Raw genomic sequence first — 20,813 nt, forward strand, 5'->3', positions numbered from 1 at the left:
ATAATATACGTGCCTTTTGCTGGCGATTTTCTGATGATATCTAAAGCCAGACTGGCCTTCAAAGTAATCTTAACAGCTTGTTGGATTTTCACATCGGGTGAAAACTGCCAATTAACACAGGAAACGGTTATAGTATAGAATTGTAATACAAACCTGAACTACAAAGTGTAAATATATTTGACAGAATTGTTGCTTGAGGCTGAGAATGAATATAGATACACAGGTCTCTTAGTACTACATAAAGTTTCAAGCATCCTGTGCTTAATTTATTACAAATTTCGTTTGTGTTATGAACAAGTGTGCACAAATGATGATAAAGCAACTAACATTTCATTGTATATGTAAAACACAAATTCAAAATATCCGTAGTTGCCACACGTTGGCAAGATTGCAGTGAAACACTATAAAAGTAGTGGAAAGCCTATGTTACCCATAGCTGTGCTAGAGAAGTGTCACAATACACAGTTTCCGACCAAGATCACGTGTTAGCATCAGTTACTGAAATCAAATTTAGGTGTGTTGAGTTGAGATTATTTAATTTATGTATTTAAATTATTCACAGGAACTGAAAAGTGATCAATACTATTTTCGGACTACATCACTCTTTTGGGATTATTGTAAATTCTTTCGAGAATAGTTTGGATTATATCATTATAACACATCAAAACCGTTGGCACATTAAAACATTCGAGACTACTGACACATCAGAACATTAAAAATTGGAATTCATTCCGAACACCGCTGGAATTCATTCAAAAAACTTTGGGATTTGTGATAGAACTTTCATGACTATTTGGAATTAATTCACATTACTTTAAGTTCTTTTATAAGTTTTCGCATTTTATTGTAGTGAGATTAAATATTTTTTCTCATTTTACAATTGGTTCTCGCTCTTTCTTTTACTTAGTTTAAGACCATAGAGTCGTAACAGTGTTAAATTTAACGAATACGATCAAGCTCACTATAATAATCATCGGGAGTAGCTCAAGGTGCATGTTTGAAGACATCATGTGCAAACCATACACTTTTCAAAGACTGCCATATGTTTCCGATGCTTGAAAGTGGCTACCGAGGTGGAAGCAGTATCCAGAAGCAAAAAATGAATACTATTTGGACTAAGACGGAGAGACAGGTTCAAAAGACTAGTTCGAAAGATCACGTCAGTCCATTATGTGCCTTGATACTAATAACGTCTCGGGTTTTGGCATGTGCAAGTGAATTCTGGGAAATACTCAAAATAGATGGACATCATACTATGAAGATCGTAGATAGGAAAATACATTTCTTTGCAACACTATAGGAGGCATTTACCTCATGATATGGTGATGCAGGAACACGTGAGTCGTCTTGCATCTTTAAAAAATTTGTTTTTATTTCATTCCCAGAGTTGGTAGTGTAGTAAGTTTTCATTTTTACTTTTAATGTTTTCCATCCATATATTAAACGTTCAAACACAAGGGTATTAGTTGTACTTATCCGCTGTTTGTATAATGCCTCGAAAGTATCGTTATTGCCGTATTCGACCTTTCATGCTCACATAATTATTTGTTAGTTAAGTACAATAATGCAGAAAATGGCATCCACATTATGCATAGTTTCATATTTTTTTCACATATGTACTATATGCGGCAGCAAAAATATAATCTCGTCATCGTCATCGCCACAAGATTATCGTTGACATTTTGAGGGGATTTTGTCACGATACGGTGATTTCTATACATATTCTCTACACTATCAAATATGTTGTTCTCTATGGAAAACACTTCATGGGATAAATAACCTAAGATCTGCAGGTGGTTGACATATTGCACACTAAATACATGCCATTTAAAACCTGTGCAGGTTCTAATGTAAATTTTTCATAGAATTGTGCAAGAAACGACATGTATACGCATTGCATAATTTACCTATATGTATCTCATGAGCACGTAAGACTACATGCTTAACAACGGCATTGCAAATCATTTTCTTTAAATAAACAAATGATTGGCTATACTATCTTTAGAACTTATGAAATCCCATGGGAAACTAAAAGCATATTTGTACATTGATTGCACTATACTTTATTCATTTGTTTGTTTTACAATTTTAGACAGCCTAAATGACAGACTTGTGGGCGGTGCTCATAGCTGGGAAGGAAAACTCCAGATACAGAACAAATTAAATTTCAGATGGTACAGAGTTTGCACCGATGTATGGACTGACAAAGAAGCCACGCTATTTTGCCAGTTAATTTCAAGAGATATTAAGGGGTATGATAGTCGGAACTTGACGTCCTTTGTGATACATTATCATGAATCTAATAAATAACACACTGATGTTGTATCTTCTTTGATATAATTAATAATATGGTATCTTTGTCTTTAGAAGGGTTATAATATAGTGTCTGCGACTCGAACATTGTATACTCACATAAGATCAACACGGACGTATTGAGACTGCCCCAGCGGCAAATGTCGGTCGTGTATGCAAATATCATTCGGGTTTCTACTTTCATGCAAAGGCTGGAACGGGAGTGGGATGGGGGCGTTGATGGGGTTGAGCCCGGTACGCATATGTTTGCTGCAAGAGTGCTGATCAATAGTCTCCAAGTTATGGCCCGTGGGATATGTCCTTGGGTGCTAGAGACAGATCGAGGGTAAATGTCAGGTGCACGTATACATCTGTCTTGCAATTCCATTGCCTAGATTGTGGTGGATATCTCAACAGTTTGGAAACGTTCCACAGGTTACGTGTTGGTGAGAGTAGGAAAGAAAGCTAGTCATGATTCAGGACCTCATTCTAAAACGTGTTGATATTTAAATAAAGGATCACACATTTCAGATTTCAGACATTTTAGACAACAGCTTAAAATTAAGAGACTATATCAAAGTTCCAAAAGTTGGTATAATCTTCACTATCGTTGATCCAAATTGCACGCGTCTAGCTTTGAAGGTGTAGGAGGGGTTCTAGGCTATTCCTTACCTGCATACTACTGTACATCAATCAGTACCCAGAAACCGTTGTGGCTCAGTGATTAGCATGTCTCACTCGCATAACTGAATATATATTTTGAATGTTTAGTTGCTAGTGAAAACATTGCATGATAAATAAAATAGACTGATGCCCGAATGCAGGTGTACCATTACAGAAAGGCATACGAAATGGTAGTAAGTGATACAAAAAATAAGACAAGAAGGTTAAAATCCCAAGCATATGTATTATGAAATGCCAGAATCAAGAGGCGGTAGGGAACAGCATTGAAAATTGTTACACACAAAGAAATATAGAAAAAAAGGCCAAACATATTTCCTTTTATGACTAGCTTATCTAAAGCGCAGAAATATTGATATTAGCGTCCATCTGTATGCATGTACGTATCCGTATAATGTTCATCAATTCCTGTTAGACTAATATAGCTAGACAAATTAAACTTGAGCCATTAACTCAATAAACCTGGTGATGCGTTTATGCGTCATGAAATTGAATCATACTTCGAAGCTCTGTAGCGTCAGGGTCATTTAAGACACACCAAAAATGGGTGGTATTACAGAAAAGTAGACAGGCGTATACAGTGAGACCTAATAATCTGGACTTTCTACTTGCATTACAGAATACAGAGGGAAAATGTAATTTTTGAGACCCACTATTGAGCCCTACACATTAGAACCATAAATATACCTATTGCTTTTGCCCTCTTCTCATCACATTAAACATTTGAGGTCCGTACCCCATTCCCATAAATACACTTACTTACGTGAAAATATAGATTTATACATACAATGAAACTGACCCCCAGGTCCATCACTTCATCCTAAGAGACTAAGCCTCTTTGTGATACACTGAAGACTATAATACACATCTTTAATGGGCAGGAAAGGACAAATACATACATAACTGATATTTAAACTTAGGACACTTCTTTCCCGATAGGTTAGAAGATCGGGGTGCCGATCAAAATGCAGAAACGCATCAATTAGTGGTTTAAAAACACAAAACTCTTGAGTTCTAGCTTTTGTTTCTCAGCGATAGTGCTATAGGTGTTTCTAATTAGTGTTTTCCTCCAGAATTATAAAGTGTTGCATTCATTGGTTAAATTCTGGCCCTTTAGATGCACAAAATTATCAGCATTATGCATATTTGCCCATGTGAAAATGTACACCAAAGATTATTAGATTTTGGGCGCACTCAGATATTGACATTGATAGCAACATTAATGTTGTTCATGATCATGTTGCCAATGGATGTTTTTTTTTTATCTTATCATCACCACCATTGTCATCGTCATCATCACCATTACCATTACCATAGCTATTACCACCTGACAGAGAGCCTAATTATCTCCATATAAATGTTACTTTACACTCAATCACAATTAGCCCATAAGGCCATCTATCTCGTTATGCTCTAATTAAATCGAAACATAGATACCAATCATATTCGTTAATCGTTTTTCCAGTCGTTTTAGCAGTTAGTCTCTCTTGTTTCTAGTATCAAACACACACACAAACGCACCTACTCACTGGAATAAACCTGGAATGCTTGCAAATGTATGACGAATTGAGTCGATACGGAAGGCGCTTTAAGTTTATCATTCTCATATATTTTGACACCCTGACAATATTCTGTGGAAGATGTATAGTGTTCAACATGTCAAAACTGCTATTTTAAGAATTCTAATTTTGCGTATACTCAAAACATGATAAAGACTTCATTGACAGAAACAAAATATAATCTTGTAGCTGTCAAAATGCTTCAGAGGTATGGCTCCATATTCGACCTACATGTTTGAACGTTCACACAAATAATTGCTTCCCATGCACATCCTCTAAAACAGAAGCTAAGTTATTGACACACCTGACACACACACACACACACACATACACACAGACGCACACACAAACACACACACACACAAATATATAAACATATTGGTCTCAATGTCTTGATTTTTTGTATAGTAAATGTATTCAAACTAATTGAGTTTCATTTTAGTAAACGCCATTAAACTCCCCATCCATCCATCCAAATATCCTTCATTTACCCAATATCACATTGTAACAAAGCTCTAAGATAGGCAAACATGCATATACAAACTCGTACATATCTAAATAAATTTTAATATATGGAAGTAGCCAGCTAAAATTGAGCATATTGTCTAAAGTTATATATATATATATATATATATATATATATATATATATATATATATATATATATATATATATATATATATATTTGTGTGTGTGTGTGTTAATAGATTAAATAAATTCACCCGTGCATCTGATTCGATATTAGTTCAGTTACTTATCTTTGCATACCAATCAGATTTACACATCTGCAAAATTGCTTGCGAGGTACATCTAGAGACAATATTGATTGACAGACTATAAACACCTACATACGTTGTACAAATTCTTTAATATTAATGTAAATTTGTACAGGTGTGCAGAATGTTTCTTGTAAATTGACTAAGCACTATTGTTATATTAATTTAAGTCGAGTTACTGAACGTTCTTTTCGTGCCAATATTGTACATGCACTCTTATTCATTTAAACAGAGTTCTGTTTGATACTGTTTTGTATTTGATTATTCATCTGATATCATGTAAACATTTTTCTATGCAGATTTTTGCCACTTATTTATATAAATACTACGCATACATACGAAATACATACGCGCACGCTTGTGTGTGCGTGCATAGATATATGAGTGCGTACCTACAAAGATGTACACGAATTCAATTTTTTTTTTCTCGATACACTAATTGCATCTTCATATGGCTATATATTCATTTGAAAAATATATCTTTTAAAGTCCATTTACAATTAAATGATCAACGTTTTATATGTACAGGGAGGTTTTTGGAAGGGTAATTAGGAGTAATGCCTTTGACCAGCAGAATGGCTCATTTGTTTTCCTGACGACACGATGCAATGGCGGGTTACCCTACTGCATCTTTGAAGTAAATAGTACAGAAAGATGTCCATATGCGGATATAGCAATGTCGTGTGCACGTACGTAATTTTATAGATTTCATTTTTATCATTTTGAAAGATGAAGTTTGGGAATTGACGATGATGTCAAATTTTGAATTAGAGATGTTAGTTTTTGTAGACTGTGAAACTTTAATAACTTTTACTCCATTATTCGATAAAGCTATGAATTAAAGAAATTGAATACGAGGCGCTGCAATCTGGTCTGTTGACACCGTAGTTTGTGTGTGTTGGATTAGCCTTCCTTACAAAGGCTTACTAGTGAAAGGCAGTTGTGAAATTAATCATTGTATAACGACAAAGCAAGTTTGGTCCTCAGCAGCGGTGAGGGTGAACGTACAGCCAATGGGTTGCTCTCCACACACGCTTGCTCTATCTACCATTCTTTCAACCCCCCACAGGTTACACAACTATATTGTTTTTTATAAATGTTCTGTCTCGACTCCATCAACCCCTTTCAGCCAGCGTCACATAAACTATGTATAAGAACATGCTTCTTTTTTCTCTTTTGGATAACATCTCTAGAGTCATAAGGGCCGGCCCATCGACAGCTCGTGTTTCGAGCTCTGTAAAGGGTTCAATTGTTATACCTCGCTACCGAAATACTGCATATAGTTTTAATTTAATTTTATTTTGTGTTTTTCTGTATCAATTGATCGTAAGTATTTATCAACCGCGAAACACACAATAGATCCATCGCGGTTTGACGTTTAAAACTCCGTATTGAAATTGAATGTGAGGGGAACAAAGATGCTGTTAAGCCGAACGAGTCACCCACACCCATATATAGGCCTAAATTTGTTGTATTGTTCTTGCTCTTGTCGTGATAGGAATCCATTTCTGCCACAAAAATACAAAAGGGTCACAACATTTAGTAGTCAGCTCTCGGTCACATTTTGCTTAAATACCTAGCGTGACAAATGTTCTGTGGGCGTTGTAAATATTGCTACTGCATTTATATGTGCAACCATTGTGAAATATAATAAGATCCAGTTCGTTCAACACCGCGAATACTAACAAGAGAAACGTATATATAGACTGCAATTAGAAACAGACAAAACACTGCTTATTATGAATTTCAGGCGAGACTTTTCATGATCCATTCGCGGGTTAGGACCCTTCCACCGACTGTTAATTCATTTGTTGGTACCTCGTGAATTACAAGCAAAGTGTATGCCTTGTGTGATGAAGTCCGTATTTCTGTTTTTGTGTTGTTTATTTGTCGATGTTACGTAAGAACACTTTCAACTCCTTTTCGGAGATGGCATTATCGCGTAACACCTTAGATATTTTATCTGTGTGTTGAAATTTGATTCGGCCAAGACGTTAATTTCATTGCGCTCTTTAGCTTTCATAGGTGGCTGCAGGTAGATAATAATTCTTGCAACATAAATCAGGCCAGGACTTAAGTATTGATCTCAAGGGGAATTGCGATGGGGTTGAAAATGGTTATTGACAATGTTTTAAATTCTGCCACATCGGTGCTCAGAGATAGAGGCGATATAATGTTATCAAAACCATCCATTCCGCGCTTGCACTTTTTGTATAGAGAGCGACACTGTTCAACATATGTCCATTAACCCATAGTCTTAATGGGTTAATTTCTCATTGGTTGATGGGCTTGGACACTTCTAGAAGAATTAAATAATTTCCCTGTTGTTAGGCTAGGTCACATGAACTGGCAATTTCAAGTTGATTATAATGATCTGTCAAGTGGGGGTATACTATGAAATATAGTCATAATATAAGATGTATATAAAGATAACTGAGTGACTGTATTCATTCCTATTCTGGAGTCATGCTTGTGCCTTTTGTTCTGTTGTAAGTCTACAGATGTGTTTTATGTTGTACTTTGATATCATTCGAGAAAAAACAAAACAAAATAAAAACTGCAAAAAAAACACTGTTGTCTGGACTGTTCAGTGGAAAGAAAAAGTGGTCATTATTTGGACTATAATATTAAACTGGAAACGTTGTGAATTATTCAAAGGAGTTCTGGACAACAGCATCTTGACAACGTCACGATTCTTGGCATGCATATACATTTCGGGTTTTAAAATTATCACGGAACTTTTCATTCTTTTGGACATTCATGGAACTTTATCGGGATTATTTTTGATTCACTTCATAATACTGTAATTTTATCGCACATTTTCATTTATAACATTGATAATTAAATTATTTTAAGTGCTACAACACTTGTTGGTTTGGCTTCTTTCTGTTACTTAGTTTATGGCCATAGAGTAATAACACCTCCAAGAAAAGCATGATATGAAACCTTAATTTGTTATGGGAGTTTCTTAGTTTGCGAACCAACACCACTTCACTGTGTTTATAGTTACTACGGTTGACGAAATCAAATAAGGTGATGGTTTCAATATCACCAGATGCATTGATGATATTATTATTATTGAAGTCGCAATAATACAGCTGAGGGTGAATATCCTTACGAACATATTGGGACATTTATGTATATCAATTGATTAAATACTATGTAAAAGGCAATCCTGTGATAATATCAAGTACGTAGAGGTTCTCTTTATGAAATACGAGCTCTCTAAAATCTTCGTACGTAGCATAACGAATCTATCGTCTCCATATTGAAATCAAGCTCAGCAGTGATCGGCAGATCCCGAACAAATTAAACGTATTATTCCGGTCACCGAAATTTGCATAATAATATGTGTGCACTGAAGTTGATGACCTAAAGCGAAACTACGCTACGAGAACGCGCAACATGTGAACAAAGGGTGAGTACGATTTGCTTCTACTTCCCTTCGTTTCTCCGTATCCTTTTCATTTCTATATTTTTATTTTGAGAGGAAACGTTGAAATTTATTTAGAGCTACTGTTATAGTTATATTTAAAGAGTTTTTTGTGGTACGAGAATGATTTAAATCGACATACTTTGTACAGTTACTCGATTTCTTGTATAGTATTCACACACACTCCCGTTTGTTCTCCCCACCCCCACCCCCATATATTTTATAAACGAAAAGCAACTGGGATCTTTAAAAATGCTCAAAAAATAGTAATGTCATTAATCAATTTATACATTTTCACCAGATTGTCGCCAGTTGACACCATACACTCTCATAAACAAGCTTTATTAAAATCTGCGACTGGAGAATGAAACCCAGGTCCTTAACTCAAGACCAGATAAAAAACAAAGACAAGGGGTGGGTGGACCCCTTAAAATGTGCACACACACAAACGTACATTCATTTGTCACTTGAAATTGTCCACCGTTTACTTGTGCGCATGTTTATTGGGTACTGTGCATACTGAGGAATTTTACACTTAGACTTTGCTTTTGCTTTGGTGCCCATCTAAGGAAAGTCTGGTCCCTTTTTAATTTTGGTGCCCATCTAAGGAAAGTCTGGTCCCTTTTTAATTTTGGAAACACCCCATGCATAGATAGAGCAGAAAATACAGGGTCGACCTCCTTTATATATCCTTTCCTGACATCAAATATAATACATGTTATGTATTTAGACTTCGTCAATCACTGTACTTAATGATATGCGATCGTAATTTGGAGCTTAGTGATTATACCAGACGAAGTATCCTGATTGCAGTTTTAAATGAATGTAGACCTGTACAAAATTCAAAAATCCACTTAAGTGTTGTAAAATAACGGTTATTCTTGTTTGAAATATGATGATTTTCTTCAAGAGTATTTCTAAATCCAACAAAATATGTTAAGATAATACTATGTGTGTACTATCATGATAAACATCAGGATTTAAAAATCGTAAAATGTTTTATTTCCCCCGAATTTAGACTGACATGAAGGCTTGCAAAATGTTTTTAAATATTTGATATAACATTTTGGGTAAGAATTTTATTTGCCCAGTCAATTTTTCCACCACTGAACTGGTGATTATTGCAGATGATTTCTGTAATGAAACTTTTACTTGATGCAATGACACTTTTGAAACTGCTTTAAATATTTCACTAGCTATTATGTATTCATTGAACGTGCTATTTCCAAAGCTTACAACTTTTATGTACGAAATGTATAACACAAAAGGTATTTAATAACTTTATGTGGGCTACATTAAAGAAAACATATTTGTGTGTGCATGATATGTGTAGCACTTGCATATAAATGTGTAACTTGATCTATGTACCAATAAAATCAAAATACTGTATCCATTTACACAAGGAATTAAACCTTTGGTAGTTAATATTACAATACAACATTTGCAATCAATGAGGCATCGATTTCCAAGGTGGTCTTTCTCAGATTGATACCTGATATAAATACATGATTGTGGTAAATATTGAAATTTTCATGGTATTGTGATTTTAGTTTGCAAGCTTTTTTTAAACCCCTACATACATGATTCAGTATGCTTAATCTTTTAAACAAATTCCAAGAGATCATAAGAAATATGGAGCCACACCGGCTGAGGGAATTGTTCACACAGATGTTGCTGTTGCTCTCCAGCCTTGTCTTTAATGTATTGGAGCTAGGTCGAATACAGCGTGGTGATTGTCACCCAGTCCCTGACATAGCATTACCAGAATGGTGTGTGTGTGTGTGTGTGTGTGTGTGTAAATTGTATGGAGATGCACACAGACCTAGAAAAGTTGTGTTGTGAGAAATATCACTGCATATCACTTCTGCTGTTTATAAATATATCAGCTTTTGTTTAGAATGCGTACTGTCGCTTAATATAATATTCATAATATGCTTTAGAGGTTATTTAACATAAGAAGTATAAAGACTTTCACAGAGACTGCTTACAAAATGAGAAATATGCATAGCTTATTTCTATGCAACAACTATGAATGAATTTTAAAATTGCCAGCCATCCAAACAGACATTCATATATATGCAAATGATAAGGATGTTTGTTTTTACAATTGATCCTCATCGAGTAGATTATTTCCTTTACCTGGTTTCAATGTGGGTACCTCATTATGCTCAATGAATCTTAGCTTTTGGTGATACAAGGAAAATATTCTTCTGTAAATATTATCTTCATCTTCAGTCCTATTTGATCCCAATGCAGGAATCTCTGACTTCTAGAAATACTCCCCAAAAGCTCGGAGCTGTCCATCTCAACATAAACTATACTTAATATCAGTTCTTGATGTGATGTAAATCTCAGTGCTTATGTCAAAATAAAAACTGTGTGCAGTTTTGATCCATAATTTATTTTACAGTAGAATCTGCTGATAGGACATTAATGAATTTAGAATAAGTGTGTGTTCTTGTTATTTTTTAAATATTTTGTATACATTTTATAAATAAATTATTAAACAATTAAATAATTTTTCAGAATTTTTATGTTCTAAACCTTGACGAGGCAGTACTTGCCTCGGCCAAGACGTACAGACGGGAAGTTCTAGTCCCGGACGATGAAGTTTACTTGAAGAGCGCCAAAAGACATACTGCCTATATGAAGTTCATACTATAACAGCATGGAAGGCTGGGGTCTGGTCAAAGACGTGTCATTTCCTCTTACTGTGTCAGGCGGATATGTGACAAATATCCGGATGCTTTTGGACAATACACTAGCTTAATCCCCTCTGGGCTTGCATGAACTTACACACTTCCTTGCGTGTACTTATTTGATTTATATGATCAATGAAAGCTAAAACGTCGATTTAGCAAATGTTTAATGTAGCAGGATTGCAATTTTGCACAGATCAATGCTTCTTCAATATTGCACATTGCTCTGAGATTTAAAGTATATTACTTTTCATAAATTACATGCATACAAGATTTGGTGATGTATATCAAGGTTAACATATATATTAAAAGAAATCAGAATATAGAAATTATGCAATGTAGCTTTGATTTCATAAAAGATATCAAACTATAGCAACGTTTACGTATATCTATTCAAATTAAAAGGACAGAAATCTCACCAAAAAGTTTTCATAGCTTCTAGAAGTCCTGCACAAAAGCAAAAAATGGTTGTTGTTGTCTTTGGACCAATATAATAAAACTACATTTACCTTTTGCTTAGAAACCTTGAAAAGAAGGCAAATGAAATTAAGTTAAAAGTGCATGAAGCGCAATCATCAAAACAGAAACAGTTTCTGAATTCCAAAAGCTTGATAACAGGAAAGAGTGAAAATTTCAAGGGTTGTAACATTCAGAACACCATTTAAAAAACTATTCTACAAAATTTAAAAAGAACTTAATATATTAGGAATTGAATACCAGATAGTCTAATAAGCTCTATCATAAGTCCTAATGAATATAGTTCTAATTAAATTACGATGGCGTTAAAAGAAACGTCAACCCTGAATGCGTTGCTATGCATGTAGTGGCCTGCGACATGGAGATGTGCCAGCCGTCTTTTGATTAATTGCAATAATATATTCCAGGATGTCCGTAGACGAAGTCATTATAATTTCAAGTTAATGTTCAATTTCAAGAATATTAAAGATGAATTCTTCGTATTTCCAGAAAACAATAATTTTAATAAATAATTCCACCCAAATCAAATACTGAACACAACAACAAGACTGACTCCGCCTCAGATGTTAAATAAGAGAATGAGTAATTTCTCAAGCAAACAAGATCAAATAAATAACTTGAACACAAAAGTATAAACATGATGAGGTTCAAAAATTCATTTCTAGAACAATCCAAGCTGTCAACATCCAATGGATATAGATAGAAAGAAGATGAAATAATTTCATTCATTCTTACTCAGCGTTATACCTTTCATTTGTTCCGCGTAAAAATAATCCGAAAGTATTGCTAATTTTTGGGCAATGTTGTAAGCAATAAAATTTAAAAACAGATTTTCTTTACAAACTAGAAGTAAAGGTGTAATTGTTCTTCTGAAACAATGGAACAATTTGCTCCGTGAACATCGTGTCTCTGCATTGAATGTATATGGAAGTTCCGTGTGGTATCGCATAATTTGATTCAGTGAAGTTAGACGATCAATGTAACACTGCTGATTTTAAGTAGTGAAGGGGGACACGTTAGGGACAATCGAAATCCTAGTCAGAAAGTCGTAGGCACGATTGTGGAAGATCTGAATTTGACATGGGGAATGCAGGACCGGCACTTTGGGGACAATGGGACTTTAACATGGGAATATTGGGCCTGTATAAGGACAAAAATTATTTGGTTTGTATAGGGACAATATGAATGGAACAGGTGAGGTGTGGTCACGCTACTTGACATTGGCAACAATGTCCGCCAGGCATTGTATGAAATGATATGTCCCACTCCGCCAATCATTATATCCAGTTGTATGTCCCACCCCGCCAAGCATTGTTTTATTGGTATAGTTTATGAACTAGCTGAACTTGCTCTCCACCAGTTACCCGCTACCCGCCACTCGCTGACCTATCACAGCTTACCCGTCCCGCCATGCTTTATAGCCTTTCACGGTTATCTAGCGATAAGGGAAATGGAACAGGTGAGGTGACGTCACGGTACTAGACATTGGCAACAATGTGGCAACGAGCTGACCTCAATCAGGCCAAACAGCAAACAGTGACGGGGGTAGTGGGTAGTTCAGCGGGTAGCGGGTGGCAGGTAAGTTCAGCTAGTTCAGCGGATAGTGGATGGCGGGTAAGTTAAGCTAATTCATAAAGTATATCAATAAAACAACGCTTGGCGTGGGCTGGATTGACGGGATATAGAGATAGACATATACACATAGAACATATACAAGACATCATCTATAAAATCGACTAAATAAAATTTAGGTAAGAAAGCAAATCGTTTCTAGGCATATGAGTGGCCCTGAAAAGGGCCGTTGATTTTTGTGTGAACACTATTTCGTTAACACAGAAGGCATTGCATAAGTCTTCTTCTCTTCCTCAAACTCCTTCTGACTTCTGGACCGTAGATGAGGACTCTCTTTAGACAGCCTTGTCTCTCCACATAGATCCTTCTTTTCCAAACGCTAGTATCGGTGATCCGGATGATTGTCCACGATGATTTGACATACAAAGGTAAGTCAGGGTTGAACAGTATCGACGATACGAGAGTAGATGATTCTACGTTTCTCCACATCTTGCGACGAGAATAGCTGAAGGAAACGTAGTGAACCGCTTTTATTTATAGTGGAAGAGCTGATATAAACGGATTGAGTTTTTCATCTAACGAAACATGCGTTACAAAATTCAGTCACAGCGCGGAGTCTGTCTTCCAATCTGAAGAGAGCTGGCTGTGATGTCACATTCTCTACATAGATGCGTTAGCGTATGTACGCGGTGAATCCATGTGACAGAGCTTTCAAACATGATGGAAAATAAGAAGACGACGAATATGGGTTACACCGGCGGTGGAGACGAGAAGCGATGGCATAGCAGCGGCTAACATAGTCAACACACTCCTACTTCCAGAAGAGACCGATCTTAATTGGGATTTAGTCGATTTTCTTTCTTCATCGCAATAATTTATTCCGGTACCAGCACATTCGCCACCTTCTCCTTCCTTACGACACGTTGATAATTTTAAGCAGAGACAGAAAGAAGAATTGGAGAAATTTTACAGCATCATAAAGAAGCAGAACAAGCTTTACTCCTTCAACAACAACAACAAGAGGCAAGAAGGAACCCAGAGGAAGAAGAAGTAGCAGCAGAGAAGAAATATAGCCTAAGAGAGAAGGAGGACAGTGAAATTCAAACGGTGAAGATACTCTTAGTTATTTTGGCAGAGATAAGGAGTCTGAAACAAATGTATCAGCCTTCTTTCATAGGACTCAAGAGAACAAGACCGTTCCGAGCTAAACAATCCAACCCTGTTACTACTCCTGCGATACCACCCTTAGTGAATTCTACCAAATCATTGAAAGGAGGCGAAGGCTTAAGGCAGTAAAAGCGGATTACGACCCGTTCCTCAGTTGTGTTTTGTTTGTTAAAAAAAATCCTAAAGGTCCTATTCAGGGCCACCCAATTCGCTCGAAAAGTGATACTATTCAATTTGCCCAAATCGATTAAAACTCACAATCCCTTTTTTGCTCATGATGTACGTGTGTGAGTGCGTGAGTGTAGGTCCTTATTCTAAACAATCAAAATCAAGAGACACTTACATTTTCTGTCTGGTCTATTCTGGTAGAAATTTTCCAATCCAGTTCACAAAACAACACTTTGAAAAGTTCATAGATTTCTTCTGTGTCTTTGTTCATTCTCTGATTTTTGAATTTCTTCACTTTTACAGGTTTTTCCTCCTCTAATTCATCACTTTATCCTCGTCTTCGTTTCTTCTCTTTTTTCTCTTTCTGGAAGTGTCTGGGTTCTTCCCTTTGGGAGGGTACCTCTTCTTCGTCCTGTTTTGATCAACGCTCTTCCTCTTGCTTCTGTCGTTTCTTAGAGCATTATGAAGACCAATGTCCTTTCTCTTGACAATAGTAACACGTATATTGCTTTTTGTCTCTTCTGACACCTGTCTTGGTTTTTGACGGTCTGGGCACTCTGTAGCCCAGTGCCTTTTCTTCTTACCGATATAACAATTGTCTTGACCTTTATCTCGAAAGGAGGGGAGTAATCCGTAGGCTTTTCTGAAGAAAACATTCTTATGACACCTCGCAAAGCTCTGATCAGAAGTTCGATCTGTGTGGGCTCTTCCTTCTTTCTGGTCAGTTTGAGAGTGAAATGAATACTGGAATACTGGAAGGGAAGACACTAACCCTTTATATACAGAAAGGAGAAGAAAGTAAGAGGCAGAAACATGATTTATCGCCTCGCACAGTAACTGAAATCTTGGCATAAATTCATGCCAGCGATTTTGAAGATGACATGAGTGAGCAAGAATCCAAACCCAAAGAGTCTACACCCAACCAAAGTCCGCTACCATTAACCTCCCAAAACTACTACCACATTCTAGAGACAGAAAAGCGTTCCTTTAGAAAATTTAGAACTACGGCTTACACGTACACGGTGAAGTTTAAAGATTTCAAGTCCGAAGTATCGTTGGAGAAAGGGTTCATCACTGCGGTGTGGGATTCTTTGTTAACCACATTGAAACTGCAATGTCAAGCCAAAGAAAGCGATCTCTTGAAACTTTCCATTCATCACGATAGTCCGAAGTCCCCCGTTTGGATTGACTTTAGCAGCCCAGCAGAACAGATACCTTCCAAATTCATTTATAAGATTCAACACGTGCAAAAACCAACGACAAGTTTCACATCACCGATGGAAAAGCAACACTGTTCATGACCACGTGTCTCTTCCACAAGGGACAGGACGAATAAAGGTGTTATTGGTTGACGATCTTCCCAGCACCAAAGAAGAGTCTCGTCCGAATGAACAGCCCTCAAGACAAGATGTGTTATACCAATCCATCGTGGTGGAACAAACGTAAGCTGACAAGAATGACACGGTAAAATGGAAAAGAGTCTGGGAGAACATTCGAAAATCGAACCGAGCTAGACAACGAAAAGAAGCAAAAATGTTGTTATAGCAAGCGCGGCCATCAAAAGACACACCCTGTGGCATTCTGAGATTCAAAAAATGCAAGACGTCTTGTCTCCACGATACACGTTGAAAGTGCACCTTCAAGAAGTGCGAGGACCTTTGTTAATTCAAGGCAAAGATTTCAAAGACTGAAAATACATTCACGTCTTTTATCACGATGAACATTTCGATGTCATTACCAGTATCACCGAATTCCTGGGATGCAATTATTACTATAAGAAACGTGACTATGGTTATAACAATCGAGAGCAACACAAGCATTGTGGATCGAAATGTGAGGGATGTTTGGCCTCTCAAACCTGTCTTCACGAAGGACAAGAACTAATTCATTGCCCTGCTTATCAGCGCACTTTTGTCAGCCCTGCCTGTTACCAGCAACGTCTGAAGACGCAAGGTTCACAGCAGAAAAGTGCTTGTCAACTGCTGAGAGTGTGCTCTACTTGTGGACAAGTCATACATAGCCGTAATGCCAAGGCGCACGTATGTTCAGGAAAGAAACGATGTCACATTTGTCACCAAATCGTAGACTTGGAACAGGAATACTACATTCAAAAATATCATTTCAAACATAAAGAGGAAGAGGATGACCAAAATAAAGGCAATGTCATCTTTTTCGATTTCAAATGCATGCGAGAGACCGGCATTCACATTCCTAATTTCTGTGTAGCTCACGGAGCGTGCGAGAAGTGCATCTAAGAGTCTATCTTTAGTCATTGCCCTAACGTCAGCAGGATTCTCGGAGGTCGTGAAAAAAGCTTTCGGGGACCGAATACGCTAGCCGATTTCGTCCAATGGATCTTAGACCCCATCGACAAGACGTGGAGCCAAGAGGACATCGAAAGTTACGGAGATTTATCTCCATGCCACCGTAATGACTCACAATTTATCGGGATACAATGGGTAACTTCTTCTCAGATACGATACGGAACAAAGTATCGAACGTCCGAAAGTGACTTTGAACGAAGCCAAACTCATTTCGATGCAAGGGGGACAAATGTAGTTTAATGATTGGATGAGTTACTTGGTCATGCCTTTGAGTTTGCAATGACAGAAATGGCCAAAGGCTATTTCCCTCACTTTTAAATACCGAAGCCAATCAACATGCCGTGCTGCCACATTTGCCTGAGGTTCACTATTATGACCCCGCAAACATACGTACCGAACAACGATAAGCTTTCTACGCTTGGTACCAAACTCAAGCCTCGGACTCTTTCGACATTCAGGAAGAAGTGTTGAAGTATTGTCTTTCCGAGGTGGACAGTTTACAGCGTTGCTGTGGAAATTTCGAGAATTATTCATGGATCACGGATGGATCGATCCTTTGAAAGAATCATGCACCATTGTCAAAGCGTGAGCTTTAGTACACCGCCAAAGATTCATGCCCGAAAACACCCTCATAAACCCTCAAGCCACCAACTGTTTCAAACTTCAATACTCAGTCAAAGCCCTACGCTGGCTACATTACTTGTGCGTCAAGGAAGACAAATGGATCAAACACGTCCGCAACGAAGTAGGCAAAAAGAGCATCGGACCTTATTCGGTGGATAGCTGTGACTTAGATAACCCCAAGATCGTGTACGAGTTTAACGGATGCTTATTTCACGGATATCCCCGTTGCTACCCTCAACGTGACACTAAAATTCAGTTTTTACAACGGACCGTGATTGGACACACCTCCGTACCGTTACAACATGCCATTCCTTTCAAAGTGGATTCTACCACGACCAGTGACTTGGAAGGTGGAAACACGTATCACTTTCACCGCGACTTTGTACATCCTCACTATTTGTCCGTCAGTAAGTAGTATTTCGAGCTTCTCAACATTGCTATAAAAGGAAATTTTGGACAAGATATTCCATTCACCAAAGGGAAAGTCACGGTGAAACTTCATTTTCGACGAAGACACTCTTCCAGAGGCCTTCATACCCTCAAAACTAAAATGACTAAGTAAAGAAGAACCGCCCGAGACTTAGACGGTTTCGATTATTAAAAACAGAGAGAGAAAAAAAAAAAAGAAAATGATGCACCGAGAATCATGCGACTGTTTCAAGACGGAACTGGATCTGTTTGCTATGCCACCCACCATGATAACGATGCCAGAATCCCAATGGGTCGAATTTCATCACGTCTCCTCTGTCAAGGACTCAGGATCAGCTCCCATCGAGTTTGAAATGAAAGGACAGCCCGAAGATTATATCGATCTGAATAGCAGTTGCTTGTATTTGTGAGTGAAAGTGATCGACACATCGACGGATGGTCCCGATATAAAGGACACAGATAAAGTATCCCCCGTCAACAATTTCATGCCTTCCTTGTTCAGTGGCGTGGATTTGTACTTGAATAACAAACTGGTCGGTAGCAGCATGGACACTTACCCTTACCGAGCGTAACTTGAAAATCTCTTGACGTACGGAAAAGAAGCCAGGAACACTCATCTGGATGCTTGTGTGGTATGGAAAGCTGAAACAGCAGGCAAATTCAATGATACCGATTTGAATACAAATAAAGAAACAAACCACAATGTAGGATTAAACAGTCGACGAAACAAAATGAAATAACCCAACAAAAATTTAAAACTGATGGATCCTTTTCATTTAGACATAGAGAAATATTTGCTGCACGGAGTGGTTGTCGGCCTGAGACTGAATCGTAGAAGTGCCGCTTTCCATTTGATAGCTGAGTCTGCCAATTACAACACAGTCATTCAAAAAGCCAGACTCTACGTACGACGTGTGGAAGTGATACCTAAGGTGTGAGACGACATGAGTCACACTTTACGCATAACGACTGCCAAGTATCCGATACGACGCGTGGAAGTGAAAACTTGTACCGATCCCGCTTGACATCATTCGATGATCGAAGATCATCTGTTTCAAGGACAGTTACCCAAACGTTTGATCATTGGTATCGTCAACAATACAGCCTTCGATGGAGCCTTCGAGGAAAATCCTTTTGAGTTACAGCACTTACTATGCGTCTAACGATTATGCAAATGGTTACACTTTGTGGACCTTTGATTTGACTCCTGACCAAGGCAGAGACGAGAGACATTTCCACCCTATAAAATCCGGCAAAATTCGTGTGGAACTTCAGTTTGCAAATCCAATACCCGTAAACAACACGATGAATGTTATCTTGTATGCCGAATTCAACAATACGAAAGAAATCAACAGTTTGAGAGAAGCCATTCAAGATTATTAAAAATTATGGAAGACACTTATCCGTCTTTGAATGGTGGAGAATCTATGGAAATAGAATGGGAGGATAACATGGAATCCGAACAAGATGGTCAAGAAAGAACATTATTTAGTCTCCTGTTTTGCCAAACACCTGGCGGATAAAATTACGGAATTGATGAAGAAAGATTGCTATGTATGTCAAAAAGATCATCCCAGTCAAATGCAACACAATACATATCTGGTGATGAGTCAAGAAGAAAAATTGGACGAGTATCAGGACGAAGGTTGGGGTCTCATCTCGGAAGAAGCAGTGTTGCATCAGTGGTATATAGACTTGGTATATAGATCATTCCTTCCCTCCAATGATGGCTCTAGAAATCCATCACATCGAAGCTCCCTTGGTTCAGAGTGCGGAGACGAAGTGAAGAACGGTTACTTGTCAGAGAATTTCAAGAATTTTTTTTCGGATTGAATAGATGACTTATCATTACCTGTCAAAAAAGAAAAAAAATCGAAAAAAAAAACAAACAACAACACAAAAATGGATACCTGTGAACTTTATTACCTTGTGAACCACAGTTCGTACACTGCTTCTTGGAATCCTGTCGTGAGTACTAAAGATTAACTGCCTCATCGCCAACCTCAAGACCATCAAGCTTATGTCATCAACACGGACGACAGACAATATTATGTGTGTTTTCTTCATCAACGCAGTCTTGGATATTCTTTAGAACATTTAATGACTTATTTTGATCATTACTCTTCTAGAAATGATGACAAAGTAGATCGATGGTTTTGTGAACATTATGGATTTATCTTGTCTTTAGTAGTGTACATCAATGGCCCAATGACTTCCATCAGTGGAAATCTCACTTCATTTACAACATTATCAGCCTCGCTAAAAATAGTTTATTTGTTTGAAATTTTTTTTGTTTGTATAAAGAAAATTGTTTTATGTTTTATTGTTGGTTTTATGGTTTATTGTTGGTTGTTTGTTATCTGAAAAAAATGTTGTGTTTTGAAAAAAGTGTATGTAGTTTGTTGTCAAATATTTATCATGATACATGATCTAAGACTTATTTCTATCCGTCACCCTAAAATCAAATTATCATAGCGTTCTGACACAACAAAAGGTCTTAGGGATGTTTTTCTTCACGTCCGTGCTTGATAAATATAAAGGGGAACGCTCATCAATCGTGTTACCCATCGTTGATTAATCAACCGTGAAAAACTGTGCAGTAGAATCACAAA

At 37.3% G+C, this 20,813-nt stretch overlaps 1 protein-coding gene across 2 annotated transcripts in view; it reads left to right on the forward strand.

Annotated features, from left to right (window-relative positions):
• LOC149797062 (scavenger receptor cysteine-rich type 1 protein M130-like) overlaps nucleotides 1–20,813 on the forward strand; it is a 156,887-nt gene that overhangs the window by 65,802 nt on the left and 70,272 nt on the right. For both annotated transcript variants that reach the window (XM_089961740.1, XM_089961741.1), the window contains 2 exons: nucleotides 2,093–2,252; nucleotides 5,837–5,997. In XM_089961740.1, coding sequence (XP_089817866.1) covers nucleotides 2,093–2,252; nucleotides 5,837–5,997 — 321 coding nt within the window. The remainder of the gene's footprint in view (nucleotides 1–2,092; nucleotides 2,253–5,836; nucleotides 5,998–20,813) is intronic.

Source organism: Sinohyriopsis cumingii, chromosome 6 (genome assembly GCF_028554795.1).
Source record: "Sinohyriopsis cumingii isolate HCF-2022 chromosome 6, ASM2855479v2, whole genome shotgun sequence".
NCBI classification, from domain to species: domain Eukaryota; kingdom Metazoa; phylum Mollusca; class Bivalvia; order Unionida; family Unionidae; genus Sinohyriopsis; species Sinohyriopsis cumingii.